This window comes from Oncorhynchus keta, chromosome 15 (assembly GCF_023373465.1).
Source record: "Oncorhynchus keta strain PuntledgeMale-10-30-2019 chromosome 15, Oket_V2, whole genome shotgun sequence".
NCBI lineage: Eukaryota > Metazoa > Chordata > Actinopteri > Salmoniformes > Salmonidae > Oncorhynchus > Oncorhynchus keta.
In genome coordinates this window covers 44,012,650-44,028,839 of record NC_068435.1, presented here as the reverse complement: position 1 = coordinate 44,028,839, position 16,190 = coordinate 44,012,650, and the positions used below count along the sequence as shown (strand labels likewise).

The 16,190-nt window shown below is 46.3% G+C and overlaps 1 protein-coding gene across 4 annotated transcripts in view; it reads right to left on the bottom strand.

Moving 5' to 3' along the window:
- dnah9l (dynein, axonemal, heavy polypeptide 9 like) overlaps positions 1-16,190 on the bottom strand; it is a 155,518-nt gene that overhangs the window by 120,750 nt on the left and 18,578 nt on the right. For all 4 annotated transcript variants that reach the window (XM_052464211.1, XM_052464210.1, XM_052464209.1 and 1 more), the window contains exons 21-50: positions 14,303-14,472; positions 13,784-14,006; positions 13,562-13,678; positions 13,181-13,267; positions 12,850-13,008; positions 12,681-12,764; positions 12,167-12,325; positions 11,740-11,985; positions 10,173-10,397; positions 9,134-9,225; positions 8,819-8,945; positions 7,699-7,887; positions 7,416-7,541; positions 7,223-7,330; positions 6,973-7,104; positions 6,435-6,595; positions 5,767-5,923; positions 5,510-5,655; positions 5,307-5,423; positions 5,031-5,169; positions 4,866-4,958; positions 4,138-4,332; positions 3,985-4,062; positions 3,711-3,843; positions 3,436-3,566; positions 3,029-3,177; positions 2,795-2,945; positions 1,603-1,734; positions 1,306-1,479; positions 894-1,098 (exon numbers count right to left, since the gene is read on the bottom strand). In XM_052464211.1, coding sequence (XP_052320171.1) covers positions 894-1,098; positions 1,306-1,479; positions 1,603-1,734; positions 2,795-2,945; positions 3,029-3,177; positions 3,436-3,566; positions 3,711-3,843; positions 3,985-4,062; positions 4,138-4,332; positions 4,866-4,958; positions 5,031-5,169; positions 5,307-5,423; positions 5,510-5,655; positions 5,767-5,923; positions 6,435-6,595; positions 6,973-7,104; positions 7,223-7,330; positions 7,416-7,541; positions 7,699-7,887; positions 8,819-8,945; positions 9,134-9,225; positions 10,173-10,397; positions 11,740-11,985; positions 12,167-12,325; positions 12,681-12,764; positions 12,850-13,008; positions 13,181-13,267; positions 13,562-13,678; positions 13,784-14,006; positions 14,303-14,472 — 4,405 coding nt within the window. The remainder of the gene's footprint in view (positions 1-893; positions 1,099-1,305; positions 1,480-1,602; positions 1,735-2,794; positions 2,946-3,028; positions 3,178-3,435; positions 3,567-3,710; positions 3,844-3,984; positions 4,063-4,137; positions 4,333-4,865; positions 4,959-5,030; positions 5,170-5,306; positions 5,424-5,509; positions 5,656-5,766; positions 5,924-6,434; positions 6,596-6,972; positions 7,105-7,222; positions 7,331-7,415; positions 7,542-7,698; positions 7,888-8,818; positions 8,946-9,133; positions 9,226-10,172; positions 10,398-11,739; positions 11,986-12,166; positions 12,326-12,680; positions 12,765-12,849; positions 13,009-13,180; positions 13,268-13,561; positions 13,679-13,783; positions 14,007-14,302; positions 14,473-16,190) is intronic.

Here is a 16,190-nt window from a genome sequence, read left to right as displayed (position 1 = left end):
AACTTAAATGATGGTGTTGGAGTTGTGCCTGGCCGTGCAGTTATGAGTGAAGGAGTTAGTACATGAGGGAACTGAGCACGTACCCCTAAGGGGCCCCCATGTTAAGGATCAGTGTGGCAGATATGTTGTTACCTACCATTACCACATGAGGGCAGCCCATCAGGAAGTTAAGAATCCAGGTGCAGAGGGAGGTGTTCAGTCCCAGGGTCCTTAGCTTAGTGATGAGCTTTGAGGTCACTATGGTGTTGAACGGTGAGCTGTAGTCAATGAACAGCATTCTCACATAGGTGTTCCATTTGTCCAGGTGGGAAAGGGCAGTGTGGAGTGCAATAGAGATTGCATCATCTGTGGATCTGTTGGGGCGGTATGTAAATTGGAGTGGGTCTAGGGTTTCTGGGATAATGGTGTCGATGTGAGCCATTACCAGCCTTTCAAAGCCCTTCATGGCTACAGACGTGAGTGCTACGGGTCACTTAGGCAGGTGTTCTTGGGCACAGGGACTATGGTGGTCGGCTTGAAACATGTTGGTATTACAGACTCAGACAGGGAGAGGTTCAAAATGGCAGTGAAGACACTTGTTGGTCAGCGCATGTAATCCATCGACTCGATGCTTAAAAGGATGTATTTTGATGGGGATTTTTGTTTTATGCTAATTGAATTTTTGGACATCAACTCTAGGGGTTTTTAAACATCATATCCATTAAAATATGGCACACTAGAATCACCAGTGAAGTACGAGGGCTGATACTGAATCAGTTCTTGAGGGCAGAGATTGGTTTGGTTCCATCCCTGGGTTGCCCTCTAATAAGTGGGTCTAGTAATTGAAATGGAACCAGGCCGGTATAACTCCAACTACGGCACACAGTGGCGGACAACGGCCACTGCTGACTCACGCTGTAGCATAGCCGAGGTGGTGTAGTAGTTGAAGGGGACTTTAGCCACCATGTAGTCCTCCTGTAGCTTGGCTACTTTATCAGAGACCAGGATGGTCTTCCCTACTCCAGCGTTCCCCACCAACATCACAGGCTTGCCTCTCTGCAGGAGCAGGTCTATGAAGTACGTCAGACAGATGGTCTCTGCCGAGTGGACTAGCACCGTCTGGAAACACACAGACACACACACACACGTGTCAGAAAGACATGCAGACATTACATACACTCACGTCACAAATTCACACGCACACATGTACATACACTGCTGTTACGAAAGGCACACCAGTGAAACTTAGTCAGTCAGAACACATTCTCATGCAGAGAGATTTAGAGTAAGTACACTTCGCTAAAGGGAGCCGAAACAAGTACAGACCTGTAAGGGGACATCAGGCTCCAGCTCAAACCGGGGCGTCCTCTCAATCCAGGGACTGAACTTCTTAGTGTCGGAGTCTATGAAGTAGTCGAACACTGTGCCCTGCGAGGGGAACTTCACCGCTCTCATCTCTTTCGACCACCAGCGACTGAACTCGGCGCGATAGTCGATCAACTGGAAAAGGCAATGAATGAGCAGAGAAATATTAGCTGAGGTAGAGTTACATGGGTTGCTGGCACACACACACACACACACACACACACACACACACACACACACACACACACACACACTCACGTGGTCCTGGAACAGAGCTCCTCCAAAGGCCCAGACGCAGGCGAAGACAAAGTAGATCTCATAGAGTTCCCTGGGAGAGTCAGGAGGAGTGTTGTCTTCTGTCAGCAGGCAGTCCAACAAGGAACAGAGCGTCTGATTGGACAACGGACAGAAAACACAGTGTCTGATTGGACAGCAGAGAGAGAACACAGTGTCTGATTGGACAGCAGACAGAGAACACAGTGTCTGATTGGACAGCAAACAGAGAACACAGTGTCTGATTGGACAACGGACAGATAACACCGTGTCTGATTGGACAGCGGACAGAGAACAGAGTGTGTGATTGGACAGCGGACAGAGAACAGAGTGTGTGATTGGACAGCGGACAGAGAACAGAGTGTGTGATTGGACAGCGGACAGAGAACAGAGTGTGTGATTGGACAGCGGACAGAGAACAGAGTTTCTGATTGGACAGCAGACAGAGAACACAGTGTCTGATTGGACAGTGAACACAGTGTCTGATTGGACAGCAGACAGAGAACACAGTGTCTGATTGGACAGTGAGCGCAGTGTCTGATTGGACAGCAGACAGAGAACAGAGTGTCTGATTGGACAGCGGACAGAGAACAGAGTGTCTGATTGGACAGCGGACAGAGAACAGAGTGTCTGATTGGACAGCAGACAGAGAACACAGTGTCTGATTGGACAGTGAACACAGTGTCTGATTGGACAGCAGACAGAGAACACAGTGTCTGATTGGACAGCAGACAGAGAACACAGTGTCTGATTGGACAGCAGACAGAGAACACAGTGTCTGATTGGACAGCGGACAGAGAACAGAGTGTCTGATTGGACAGCGGACAGAGAACACAGTGTCTGATTGGACAGCGGACAGAGAACACAGTGTCTGATTGGACAGTGGACAGAGAACACAGTGTCTGATTGGACATCGGACAGAGAACACAGTGTCTGATTGGACAGCGGACAGAGAACACAGTGTCTGATTGGACAGCGGACAGAGAACACAGTGTCTGATTGGACAGCGGACAGAGAACACAGTGTCTGATTGGACAACGGACAGAGAACACAGTGTCTGATTGGACAACGGACAGAGAACACAGTGTCTGATTGGACAACGGACAGAGAACACAGTGTCTGATTGGACAGCGGACAGAGGACACAGTGTCTGATTGGACAGCAGCGTGTGTGTTACCTGCACCATGCTGTTCTCAGGTATAGGAGTGATGGTCTTGAGGTTACAGCGGACCTGCTCCAGGCAGTAGGGGACGTACTTGTCAAACAGGATGGTCAAGTTGGCTCGCTCTGATTGGGCCAGCCTGGTGTCAATCCAACTTGTCACGTACCTGAGGGCCAGAATACATTGTGAGAGTGGGCATTCATACGTGTGTGTGTGAGTGCGTGTCCCTGCATGGGTGTGTGTACTGACGAGCTCCAGCCCAGGTCTTGTGGATTGACGTAAAGTATCCCGGCGCGGGAGACTGTGGCTGGGGTTGCCGCTCTCAAATGGCTGATCTCAAAAAGCAGACGCATGGAGGAAGATAGACTGATACGCTCATTACTGGCCAAGGTTAACACCTAGAGAGAGAGAGAGAGAGAGGGAGTGTGAGTGAGTGAGTGAGTGAGTGAGTGAGTGAGTGAGTGAGTGAGTGAGTGAGTGAGAGTGAGAGAGTGAGAGTAATCAGCACCATAAAAGAAAGACACAGGGAGAGACAGGTGGCAGTGAGAGAGCAGGAGAAAGATAAGTCAGCACCGACAGATGGAGAGAAAGAGAAAGGAACGAGACAGAGAGACACACACACACACACACACACACACACACACTCACACACGTACCTTGTTGTCATCCATGACAGTGTTGAGGGATTCTATCCACATGGGGTCTATGTCTCCATCCAGAACAATCCACTTGGGCCCGTCATGGCCCACCTGTCGTGTCAGCTCCCTCATAGTGGAGGAGAACAGGCCTAAAATGAAAAAAAAAAAAAATGTAATCAACATTGACCAAACCCGAACAGCAAGTCTCCACACTGTCTGTGTGTGTGTGTGTGTGTGTGTGTGTGTGTGTGTGTGTGTGTGTGTGTGTGTGTGTGTGTGTGCAGACCACAGACCGTCCTTCCATTCTCTGGTAGCAGGGTGTAGATAGCCAAACAGTTCGTCTGTGGTCACAGCTTTAGGGTTGATGTCGTGCCACACAGGCTTCATCCTCAGATTAGCATACGTTCTGTGGAGGGTCTTCAAAATCTGTCCAACCACAAATGACCACAGGTTACAAACCTCAAAGACATACCGTTGACGTACGAAATGCTTTGGGGTTACGTGGAGGACATTCTAATACGGTTGGCTTCGATTCATGTGTGTGAAAGCGTTTCTTAGTGAGTCTACCTGGCTCTTCCCCGTCCCAGCTCCCCCTACTACAAACACGGAGTGTCTGACAGCCAGCAGCTCCTCCAACTGAGTCACCTAGTGAGAAAAGGGTGGAGGGGGGGAGTTAAGGCAAACAGTGTGCAGACGGTACATTTCATTTCATTGCTATACCTTGAGTATAAAGTTTTCCTCCGGCTGCAGGTGTAGTTCGCTGACTGACTGTCGTACAGCCGTCTCCAGCTCTGGGTCTCTCTTCCTGGGGACATCCAGCTGGGGAAACAGGTCACTGATCAGACCCAGGAATATAGGGACGTCACTGGTCACTATTTTGGGAAGGTTAAAGTCCCTCAACGCTCGCATCAGGACCTATAGAGACAAACAGGAATATAGGGACATACTGTATCAGGATCTATAGAGGCAGACAGGAATATAGGGACATACTGTATCAGGATCTATAGAGGCAGACAGGAATATAGGGACATACTGTATCAGGATCTATAGAGGCAGACAGGAATATAGGGACATACTGTATCAGGATCTATAGAGACAGACAGGAATATAGGGACATACTGTATCAGGATCTATAGAGGCAGACAGGAATATAGGGACATACTGTATCAGGATCTATAGAGGCAGACAGGAATATACCTGCTCTTCTGGACATACTGTATCAGGATCTATAGAGGCAGACAGGAATATAGGGACATACTGTATCAGGATCTATAGAGGCAGACAGGAATATAGGGACATACTGTATCAGGATCTATAGAGACAGACAGGAATATAGGGACATCATGAAGACCTATAGAGACAGACAAGAATATAGGGACACCAATATAACGTCTATAGTATGGTCATTAGGGCAAGACGCCCTGGTTGATAAACACTGTGTTTGTTACCTGCTCTTCTGGTCTGCTTCTGTCTTCTCTCTTCAGTGATCCAGCCACCACCAGCACTGACTTGATGGCCCTGAGGCCCCAGTCATAGTGGTCCTACAACACATAAGCAGTATTACACAGTATTAGAGTGTTTCTTTGTGTATTTGTTTGTTTGCTTGTTTGTACCTGCTTAGAGAGCAGCTCCTTGCAGAGTGTGTACAGGCTGATGAACTTGCGTGCGAGCAGGCGAGCGTCGATGAATCCCTCAGCAACCAGCATGATCTCACAGATCAACTCGTAGTCAGGAATCACCATCGCACACGGCCTAGATTGGAGAGTGTGAACATTCAGACTGAAGGGAGAGATGGAGTGGGTCGATTTGCAATTCAGCCTGTGTGTGTGTGTGTGTGTGTGTGTGTGTGTGTGTGTGTGTGTGTGTGTGTGTGTGTGTGTGTGTGTGACCTGAACAAGGCCTTAAGGTTCTCTGGTAGTTCAGTTCTCCCAGCGTAGCCTGGGTTCAGAGTGATAAAAATCCCTACGGTCGGCCTCAGCTCGATCTCCTCACCCAGGAAATGGAACCTGACAAGCAGGAACACAAATCTTAGCGAAAGACACAAAGCCTCTTCGATTTGTTTCATTCCATTAGTTAGCTAGGAGTCCCTCACCGCTGTCTCTTGTTCCTGATGGCGTCCTGTATGGTTTTGACCTGTACTGCCACCACAGATAGCACCTCCACAGAGATCCTGTTGAACTCATCAAAACAGCCCCACACACCAGTCTGGGCCAGGCCTTTATAGATGTTCCCTATGGACTACAGAAGAGGTGGTGAAAGAAACGGGGGATTGGGAAGCACGCAAACACAGATTATGTTCTAACCAAAAACAGTGTATCCACGCGGCTCGACCAGTTTGTGAATACCTACCTTGTAGTCCATCTGTTCGGAGCAGTTGAATACATAGACCATGATGCCTAAGGAGCGGCCCAGGTCCTTGGTGGTTTCAGTCTTCCCAGTGCCTGCTGGACCAGAGGGGGCGCCACTCATCGTCAGGTGGAGAGACTGGGTCAGAGTGATGTAACACCTGGGGAGAAGAAGAGAGAGACAGAGACAGAGAGAGAGAGAGAGAGACAGAGACAGAGACAGAGACAGAGACAGAGACAGAGAGACAGAGACAGAGAGAGAGAGAGAGAGAGAGAGAGACAGAGAGAGAGAGAGAGAGAGAGAGAGAGAGACAGAGACAGAGACAGAGACAGAGACAGAGACAGAGACAGAGACAGAGACAGAGACAGAGAGAGAGACAGAGACAGAGACAGAGACAGAAAGAGAGACAGAGACAGAAAGAGAGACAGAGACAGAAACAGAGAGAGACAGAGAGACAGAAAGAGAGACAGAGACAGAAACAGAGAGAGAGAGAGAGACAGAGACAGAGACAGAGACAGAGACAGAGAGGTGGGTAAAAGCTGATAGCAGTTCACGGTGAGTAAAGTAACGCTCCTTATACTTTAAATGCATTTTCCCCGCAATAGGTGGGTAAACTAGTTTAGAGTGTTATGGCATGTGTATGAAGAGTTGATGCCTGCATGTGTGTGTACCTGTCAGTGAGTGGAGTGATGACCAGTCTGTTGGTATTGCCCAGGTACTCATATGAGAACTGGAACTGAGCATCACAGATGTTGATGTAACAGTGTCTCGTCACGTCATCCCAACGATGGCGCAGCTGGGACAGCCATGCAAACGCCTGTCCCGTTGTCACCTAGGAAACCAGACCCCCAAGAGTCAATTTGTTATTAACCCAGACTAAACAGCATCTAAGAGCGACTCTTTCATAGTCCTGTGAAAGAGGCAGGTAGCCTAGCGTTTAGAGCGTTGGGCCAGTTACCGAAAGGTTGCTGGTTCAAATCCCAGAGCTGACCAAGTGATAAGCCGTTGAGCAAGGCACTTAACCCTAATTGCTCCTTTAAGTAGCTCTGGTTAAGAGCGACTGCTAAATGACTAAAATGTAAACGTTAAATGATTAGAGCATGTAAATCTGATCTCAGAGCAGTGGTTATGTTCAAATGTTGTTTCAAGGTCATTTTTATGTTTCTTCACCTCTTATAAAAGTGAATTGTGATCACTGGTTATTATTACCTTCTGTGCTATGAGTTTGGCGACCACGTCGCGAGCGTGCACGTCGATGGTGCACAAGGTCATGATCTTCTGTCTGTCACCTGGAGTCAGGTCTCCCAGGAGCATGTGGATCAGGGAGTTCAGCTGGGTGATCTACCAACATACAACCATCAGATAACCATCACATAACCACAAAATAACAATTTTGTGTATAAGAGACTTAGATCGACTGGGCGATATATCACAGACGTGTGTGTGTGTGTGTGTCTACCTGCTTTCTGTTGTAGTCCTTCAGGGCAGTCTCAAAGCCCTCCTCCACCCTCTCAAAGGCGATACCCACGTCTGTTGCCCACCACACCTGGCTGCCAGTCAGACCAACCTTGGCAGAGGAGGACAACACACATTTTTGTTTGGCAGCAAAGCTTTTGAGTGCAGTGGTGAGTTTGGGGACGACACACACACACCTGTGCTGGATAGTCAAACAGCCACTGGTCTCTGGGTTTGTCCTCATAAGCAGCGACAGCTTCTTGGATCTCCCTCTGGACAGTAGAGCGCATAGTCCGCTCAAGTTCACTCAGCCAGCACTCTGCCTACAGATACACAGACATATATACGTGTCAGACACACACACACACACACACACACACACACACACACACACACACACACACACACACACACACACACACACACACACACACACACACACACACACACACACACACACACACACACACACGTTCCTACCTGTCCTTGGCAGATGCAGGGTTCGGAGAAGGGTACGTACTCCCCTTCTCTACTGTACATTCCTATGGCAACTGCCTCCCCCTCATCCTCCTCTCCCTGTTTCTTTTCTCCCTCCTCTCCCTCTTTCTCTGAGTCTTGGAAGCGAAGGTCCGCCACGTTATCAAACAGCTTCAACAGGTGCCTGGTAACCTGGGTCACACATCAGAACACACACACACCACCACCATCATCATCATCGTACACAACATGGCAAAAAGTAGGTGTGTTGACACCCCTTCAAATTAGCGGATTGGGTTATTTCAGCCACACCCGTTGCTGACAGGTGTATACAATCGAGCACACTGCCATGCCATCCCCATAGGGAAATAGAATGGCCCGTACTGAAGAGCTCAGTGACGTTCAACGTGGCACCATCACAGGATACCCTCGTTTCAGGTCAGTTTGTAAAATTTCGGCCCTGCTAGAGCTGTCCCAGTCAACTGTAAGTGCTGTTATTGCGAAGTGGAAATGTCGAGGAGCGACAACAGCTCAGCCCTCGAAGAGATAGGCCGCACGAGCTCACAGAACGGGAGTGCTGAAGTGCGTAGCAACGTGAGAATCGTCTGTCCTCGGTTACAACACTCACTACCTAGTTCCAAACGGCCTCTGGAAGCAACGCCAGCACAATAACTGTTAGTCGTGAGCTTCATGAAATAGGTTCCCATGGCTGAGCAGAAGCACACAAGCCTAAGATCACCATGAGCAATGCCAAGAGTTGGCTGGAGTGGTGTAAAGCTCCCCAAACCGCTCGGACTCTGGAGCAGTGGAAACGGGTTCTCTGGAGTGATGAATAAAGCTTCATCTGGCAGTCTGACGGACAAATCTGGGTTTGGCGGATGCCAGTAGAACACTACCTGCCCCAATGCATAGTGCCAATTGTAAAGGAATAATGGTCTGGGGCTGTTTTCCATGGTCTGGGCAAGGCCCCTTAGTTTCAATGAAGGGATATCTTAACGCTACAGCATACAATGACATTATAGACGATACTATGCTTCCAACTTTGTGGCAACAGTTTGGGAATGCCCTTTCCTGTTTCACCATGAGAATGCCCTCGTGCGCAAAAGAAGTGAGTGATGTTCACCTGTTTGGGCTGTGTTCCCTTGGAGACGATCTCCAATAGGTCTGTAGCAGAGACAAAGTAGAACCGAGGGAACGTCAGTCTTTTGGTTTCCAGATACTCAGCCAGGGCCTTCTCACACACTGACAGCCTGGGGGGAGAGACAGTAGAGTTAGTACAGACACACACACACATGCAAATCCAACTGCATTCACGCACACACACACGCACGCACACACACACACACACACACACACACACACACACACACACACACACACACACACACACACACACACACACACACACACACACACACACACACACACACACACACACCTTTGCTGCAGAGCCTCTAGTTTCTCCAGGAAGCCAGGTTGGTTGGTGACCTCCACCACGTTACGGGTCTGGACAACCTCTGTCATCATGTTCTGTTTCATCACATCACATACAGAATCAAGTCATTACAAGCCTTATTCACTGTCACCATTGTACAACAGAATGGTGGATTTGTGTTTGAGGAACGTTTGTTCTGGCAGTGTGTGGGTGCAGAAGTGTGCGTGTGTTACCTGGAAGTCAGAGTGTATGCCTGATGGAACATCTCTGTGTTGTGCGCTCGTTGAGACCGTCTGTTGTTGCTGTGTGTGTGTGTGTGTGTGTGTGTGTGTGTGTGTGTGTGTGTGTGTGTGTGTGCGTACTAAGCTAACATATGGAATTGTTTTAAGATGGTCACACCATGGATCATTTAGATATTTGAATTTTAGGACTCCTTTAGGCATACAACAAATATTTAAAATGCATTTGATCAAATATAGAATTTGGCATTTATTACACTATAGCCCATAGTGAATAAAACATTCACAAAAAAAGTCAAAAAATAAATGATAAAGAATAAGAGTTTGAAATGTTAGAAGATATAAGAAAGCTCAGGATTTTTTTTGGGGGGGGGAGGGGGACAAATCGACTTCCATACTTCCATTTGCTTGTATAAGTTACCTTCAGACGAGTCCTGTGACACCTCTGGGGGTCGTATATAGCAAAATGGCGAACACCACAGTGTTCGTGCGAGTCTCGTCTTTCCATAGAGTGGTCATAATAGGCCAAACCGCTCGGACGCTACAGACGTTTTTCGGGACGCTAGAAGAACAATGTTTGGGGTGTCTCACGGTGTGACAAACACCGCTGTACCTCGGCCACCTTCCACCGCTGATGCGGAAGGCCGACGTACAGCGGACGTGGTGGATTGAGACGCAGCCCATACAACAACAAAGAAACGATGGGATTTTTAATGGGAATTTCTGTATCACGTTACTTAGATTGACGCACGTGTGTGTCAACAGACTCACAAGGATTAGTGTGTTTTATGCAGTATGTCTACCTGGAAGTCGGAGTGTATGCCCTGGAAGCGCTCGGCATCGCGGGCTAGTTGAGAGCGTATGTCGTGGCTATTGGTGAAGATGCTGTTGAGGTGGGCCCAGGTCCTCTGGACAGACATCCAGGCGGAGATGACCAGGTCTGCCACCATTAGCCTCCTCTGCCAGCCACTCACCTCCGCCTGGAAGTACTCCACATACTTACTCATCAGGATGTTTTGCAGCTGCACCTAGGAGGGGTCAGGTAAGAAAATATGAATTAGGCCGATTAAATAGTATTGTAGTTAGACAGTAATGGGTTTCAAAGGAGTTTGAGGCCTTTCACATCTATGGAATTTTCTCCCGTTGTTTTTGCTTCTTGAGACTCTAGGGGCAGTATTTCATTTTTGGATAAAAAAACATTCCCGTTTTAAACAAGATATTTTGTCACGAAAAGATGCTCGACTATGCATATAATTGACAGCTTTGGAAAGAAAACACCGACGTTTCCAAAACTGCAAAGATATTATCTGTGAGTGCCACAGAACTGATGCTACAGGCGAAACCAAGATGAAACTTCAAACAGGAAGTGAGCAAAATTTTTGAGGCGCTGTTTTCCTTTGTCTCCTTATATGGCTGTGATTGCGCCCTGACCGAGCCTACACTTTCTGCCGTTTTCCCAAGGTGTCTGCAGCATTGTGATGTATTTGTAGGCATATCATTGGAAGATTGGCCATAAGAGACTACATTGACCAGGTGTCCGCCCGGTGTCCTTTGTCGAAATTGGTGCGTAATCTTCAGCTGCAAGCATTCTTCCATGTGATTCAGAGGAGAAAGCAGACTTCCACAAACGATATATCATCGAAGAGATATGTGAAAAACACCTTGAGGATTGATTCTAAACAACGTTTGCCATGTTTCAGTCGATATTATGGAGTTCATTTGGAAAAAAGTTTGGCGTTTTGATGACTGAATTTTCGGGGTTTTTTGGTAGCCAAACGTGATGAACAAAACGGAGCGATTTCTCCTACACAAAGAATATTTTTGGAAAAACTGAACAATTGCTATCTAACTGAGAGTCTCCTCATTGAAAACATCCGAAGTTCTTCAAAGGAAAATGATTTTATTTGAATGCCTTTCTTGTTTTTGTGAAAATGTTGCCCGCTGAATGCTATGCTAAATGCTACGCTAGCTATCAATACTCTTACACAAATGCCTGTTTTGCTATGGTTGAAAAGCATATTTTGAAAATCTGAGATGACAGTGTTGTTAACAAAAGGCTAAGCTTGAGAGCTAGCATATTTATTTCATTTCATTTGCGATTTTCATGAATAGTTAACGTTGCGTTATGGTAATGAGCGTGAGGTTGTATTCACGATCCCGGATCCGGGATGGCTAGTATCAAGAGGTGCTCTTAAGTGTTTTACTTTCTTCCCTTCAGGAGATAACGGGCTACAATAATAGGACATGCACTGCTCTTTTTGTTGTTTTTGCTGAATTCAATGAGTATTCCCTGGAGTGGAACTGAGTGAGCGGAGAGAGGGACTGAACTAAAAAGGAGACTATGAATTGGGTGATTGTGTGGTAGGTCACCTGGTTGTCTTCCAGCGTCTCAATCAGGTTTTCGTCCGACTTGAGCAGTGGAGTCTCTATACTGGGGTGCTTCTCATAAGACAACGCCATCACACTCCACGTCTGAGTAATCTCAGCTAGCACCTTCTCTATGGCCATCTCTTTGACTGCCTTGTCCACTATGTTTTTGACCTCGTCCTCCACTCTGTGGAGCTGCAGCTCCAGTAGGTCTCCCAGAGTGGTCCCCTCCCACATCACAAACCGCACCTGGGGTCAGAGGTGAGAGGTCAAAGGTCAGTGAGAGAGAGAGAGAGAGAGTGTGGTACCCCGGTGAGGTTCCTGACCAGTGGCCATTGACCTCTCCCCGACTGTAGATGGTAAGAGATGGACAACATGAGAGAGATAACAAATCGGAGGGAAGTATATGACGAAAAAGAGAGTGTTGTACCCCTGTGGTGTTCATGAGTTGTTGCCAGTGTCTCTCTCTGACGGCAGGGTTCTGCAGCTCATTGACCGCTCTAAGAGACGTCAGAAGGTTCTTCACCGTCGACTCCAGACCCAGATACACATCCCACACACGCACCTCCTTATCCAGGGTCTTCATCTCCTACACACACATTCACATGATATACAATGTACACAGGCATTATAGTCACACACACAACAAATATAATAGCATCGGCTAGCATATACTCAGATAAAGGCGTGATATTTCCCTTAAATCTGTCAGATGGAAGTGTGTGTGTGCATGTTTTTTTATAAATTTTTTATTTTTACCTTTATTTTACTAGGCAAGTCAGTTAAGAACAAATTCTTATTTTCAATGACGGCCTAGGAACAGTGGGTTAACTGGCAGAACGACAGATTTTGTACCTTGTCAGCTCGGGGATTTGAACTTGCAACCTTTCGGTTACTAGTCCAATGCTCTAACCACTAGGCTACCCTGCCGACGGATGTAGCACCTTAGCAAATCTCCTCAGCTCCATGTCCATCTGCTCCACGTTAATCTCTTTCCACGGGGTCTTAGTCCAGTCCTCTATACTGGTCTGGGTTACACATCACATACAATACAGTGACAATCAGAGAAAGACAGAAACAACTCATTCACTTCAGCTACAGTGAGGTTTTTACCTTGACGAAGATGACCATGTCCCAGACGGCTTTGACCAGGATGATGTCAGAGCGACACTGGCGAAGCTGCTTGTAGTCAGGGAAACTGACCTCGAACAGATCAGCTGTGTCCTGGAGCTTACACATCTCTGCCTCCAACACTGCTACAACGCGGTTAGACTACACACACAAGCCAAGATACACAGTTGTTCAAAAAAACTCTTGTGCATACCTAGCTATATCAAAACAGCCCTCGCATATTAGTAGACTAAGTAAAGAAATGGCTGCCTTTTCCCCGCTCAATAAACTACATCTCCCATCATCTCCTACTACGTGAATATGAGATGTTAACCTTGTCAATCAGCTTATAAGGCTCCTCCACGTCTATTCTGAAGATGACCTCCGAGCGAAACTGCTCTCTGAACTCATGCTGCTTGATCTGTAAGATGATATACGTACATAGAATTCTTCAAACACACAGTTTAGCTAGACTAGGCTACAATGTGCAGTACATTTAGCTAGATGCATATAAGTGGTGGTCAGGTCGGGTGAGAGTCGGGTAGGTTTATCTAACATCTATAATTCAGAAAAGCAGACGGATCAGTTTGCACAGCATATGCTAAGCTCTCTGCAAGGGTCCTCCGTGATGGTATCGTGTGTGTCTGATACACTACACCCATCACACACACACACAACCTCACACTGGAGACCCACACACACGCGCCCGCCTCACCTCAAAGCGGACACACTTCCTACGTATGACGGAGACCTCGTTGGACTGCAGTGGGGCCACCTCGTGTTTCACTGTAAATGCGACCTTTTTCAGACTCTTCCACTTCTCAGGCAGCTCCTACACAGGTTATAAGGCATGATAAGGTATCATAGGATGATCATTGGGTGGGATGTGTGTACCTCCATTTGCGTGTGTGTGTGTGTGTGTGTGTGTGTAGTCTACCTCCAGCTGTGTATAGACACTTCCAGGTAGCTGCTGTCCATAGGTCTTGAGTAGATCAGTGGTGGACTTGAGTGGTTTGAAGTGTTGATCAGCACTGATCTGTCTGTCCCGTATGGCCATCAGATGACCCATAATGTCCACCAGACCAGCGTAGTCCCCGTCTGAGACCTTATTAGACAGACCACAAGATGTGTTCTGGACAAACAACGCCAGGTCGCTCACACTGGGGGAGAGAGAGATGGAGAGAGAACGTTGAAAAGGGGATATGCAGTGTATTAGAAGAGGGAGACACAGTAAATAGATAGATGTTTGTGTGTCTGTTTAGATTTATGTGTGTGTGTTTAATTGAGTGCACATCACATCTCTCTGTGTGTGTGTGTGTGTGTGTGTGTGTGTGTGTGTGTGTGTGTGTGTGTGTGTGTGTGTGTGTGTGTGTGTGTGTGTGTGTGTGTGTGTGTGTGTGTGTGTGTGTGTGTGTGTGTGTGTGTGTGTGTGTGTGTGTGTGTGTGTGTGTGTCACCTCTGATTGACATGGTTGAGTAGGTGCTCTTTGAACATCCAGCTCCACCTCTTGATGATGTTCATCAGGGCCAGTTTGAAGGGCTTGATGTCCAGCTGCAGCCAGCCACAGAACACTCTCCTGTCCTCCAGCTTACTGACCCGCACGTATAGAGACTCAAACAGGCTGATCTAGAACAGAAAGTACCAAACAGACTCAAACAGTGATTCCTCAAAAAACCCAGACAAAAAAAAAAATACTGCTTTGGGGGAAATGTTATTTTCATGAAATGTTATCCATAGAATTGGCACAAGGATTGTTGACATATGTATCTAAAAGCATAATTGAGAAATAATTCATTGAAGTGGGCATATTTCTGACATTTTGGCCTTACCCAGGCCTCCTTTAAGACTCCATGATGTTTCATCTGTAGATTCTACAAAGCAGAAATTGGTATCATATGAGGCTTTGACGCTTTTTGATTTCAATTTTTTTTTTAAACATGAATTTATGAATGCAAAATATCTACATATTTTTTTAAAAATTCAATATATTATTTAACATGTACTCTACGGGTAAATCAAAGTCCCAGAGTGGGATCTCTGCTAGTTTTAAAGTTATGGCCCATTTTATACAGAAATTGGCATATTAGATCATGCAACCAATCACTGCCCTCTTTTTACTTGTATCATTCCACATCCTGCAAATCACATTTATGACTAGAGGGAGCACAGATACAACTGGAAGTTACTTTTCATAACAGGTTAGGAGAGTATTTTAGCAAACCCTAACCCTTTTCCTAACCGTAACCTGTCTCCTAACATACCGCGTTAATTATCCTAACCTGCTGCATAAATTCTACTAACCTGCTACGGAAAAGAAGTCCCTTCTGGTCGTAGCTGTAATCCCGCTAGTCAGAACCACAAATCACCAGCAGAGGGCAACTATTTTGAATCCATTTTCACATTCACTGTTGGTAATGCTTACAAATTGCTTACAAATTGTATCATGATTCTAAAAGTAGCAGAGACCCCACCCTGGAACTTTTGTATGCTCATTATAATATGTATAACATGCATGTATGTACAACATGTATGTATAACATTTGCCAAATCAAAAATGATATATTTAAAATATTCATGTTAATATTTCTCAATATTCATAAATGCATGTTGAAATAGTCATGACATCAATGTTTGATATGTAGCTCCTACAGATGAAACACCAAGGAGTCTTATTAATGGAGGGCTGGGTAAGGCCAAAATGTCAATTATTTCTCAATTCTGCTTTTAGATACAAATGTCAAGTATACATATGTCAACAATCCTTTCTCCAAAGGACTCTTCTATGGATTACATTTCATGAAAATCCCCCAAATCATGGTCATTTCAGTCTGGATTTGGTGAGGAATCCTTCACAGGCTGATCTAAAATACAGAATCAAACAAAGGTTCAAACAGCCTGATCTACAGTGCATTCGGAAAGTATTCAGACCCCCTTGACTTTTTTCCACATTTTGTTACGTAACGTATAAAATTGATTAAATTGTTTTCCCCCCTCATCAATCTACACACAATAATGGCAAAGCAAAAACAGTTAGACATTTTAGCAAATTTATCAAATGTAATAAAAACGGAAATATTACATTTACATAAGTATTCAGACCGTTTACTCAGTACTTTGTTGAAGCACCTTTGGCAGCTATTACAGCCCAGTCTTCTTGGGTATGACGCTACAAGCTTGGCACACCTGTATTTGGGGAGTTTCTCGCATTCTTCTCTGCAGATCCTCTCAAGCTCTGTCAGGTTGGATGGGGAGCTAATTTCAGGTCTCTCCAGAGATGTTTGATTGGGTTCAAGTCCAGGCTCTGGCTGGGCCGCTCAAGGACATTCAGAGACTTGTACCGTGGC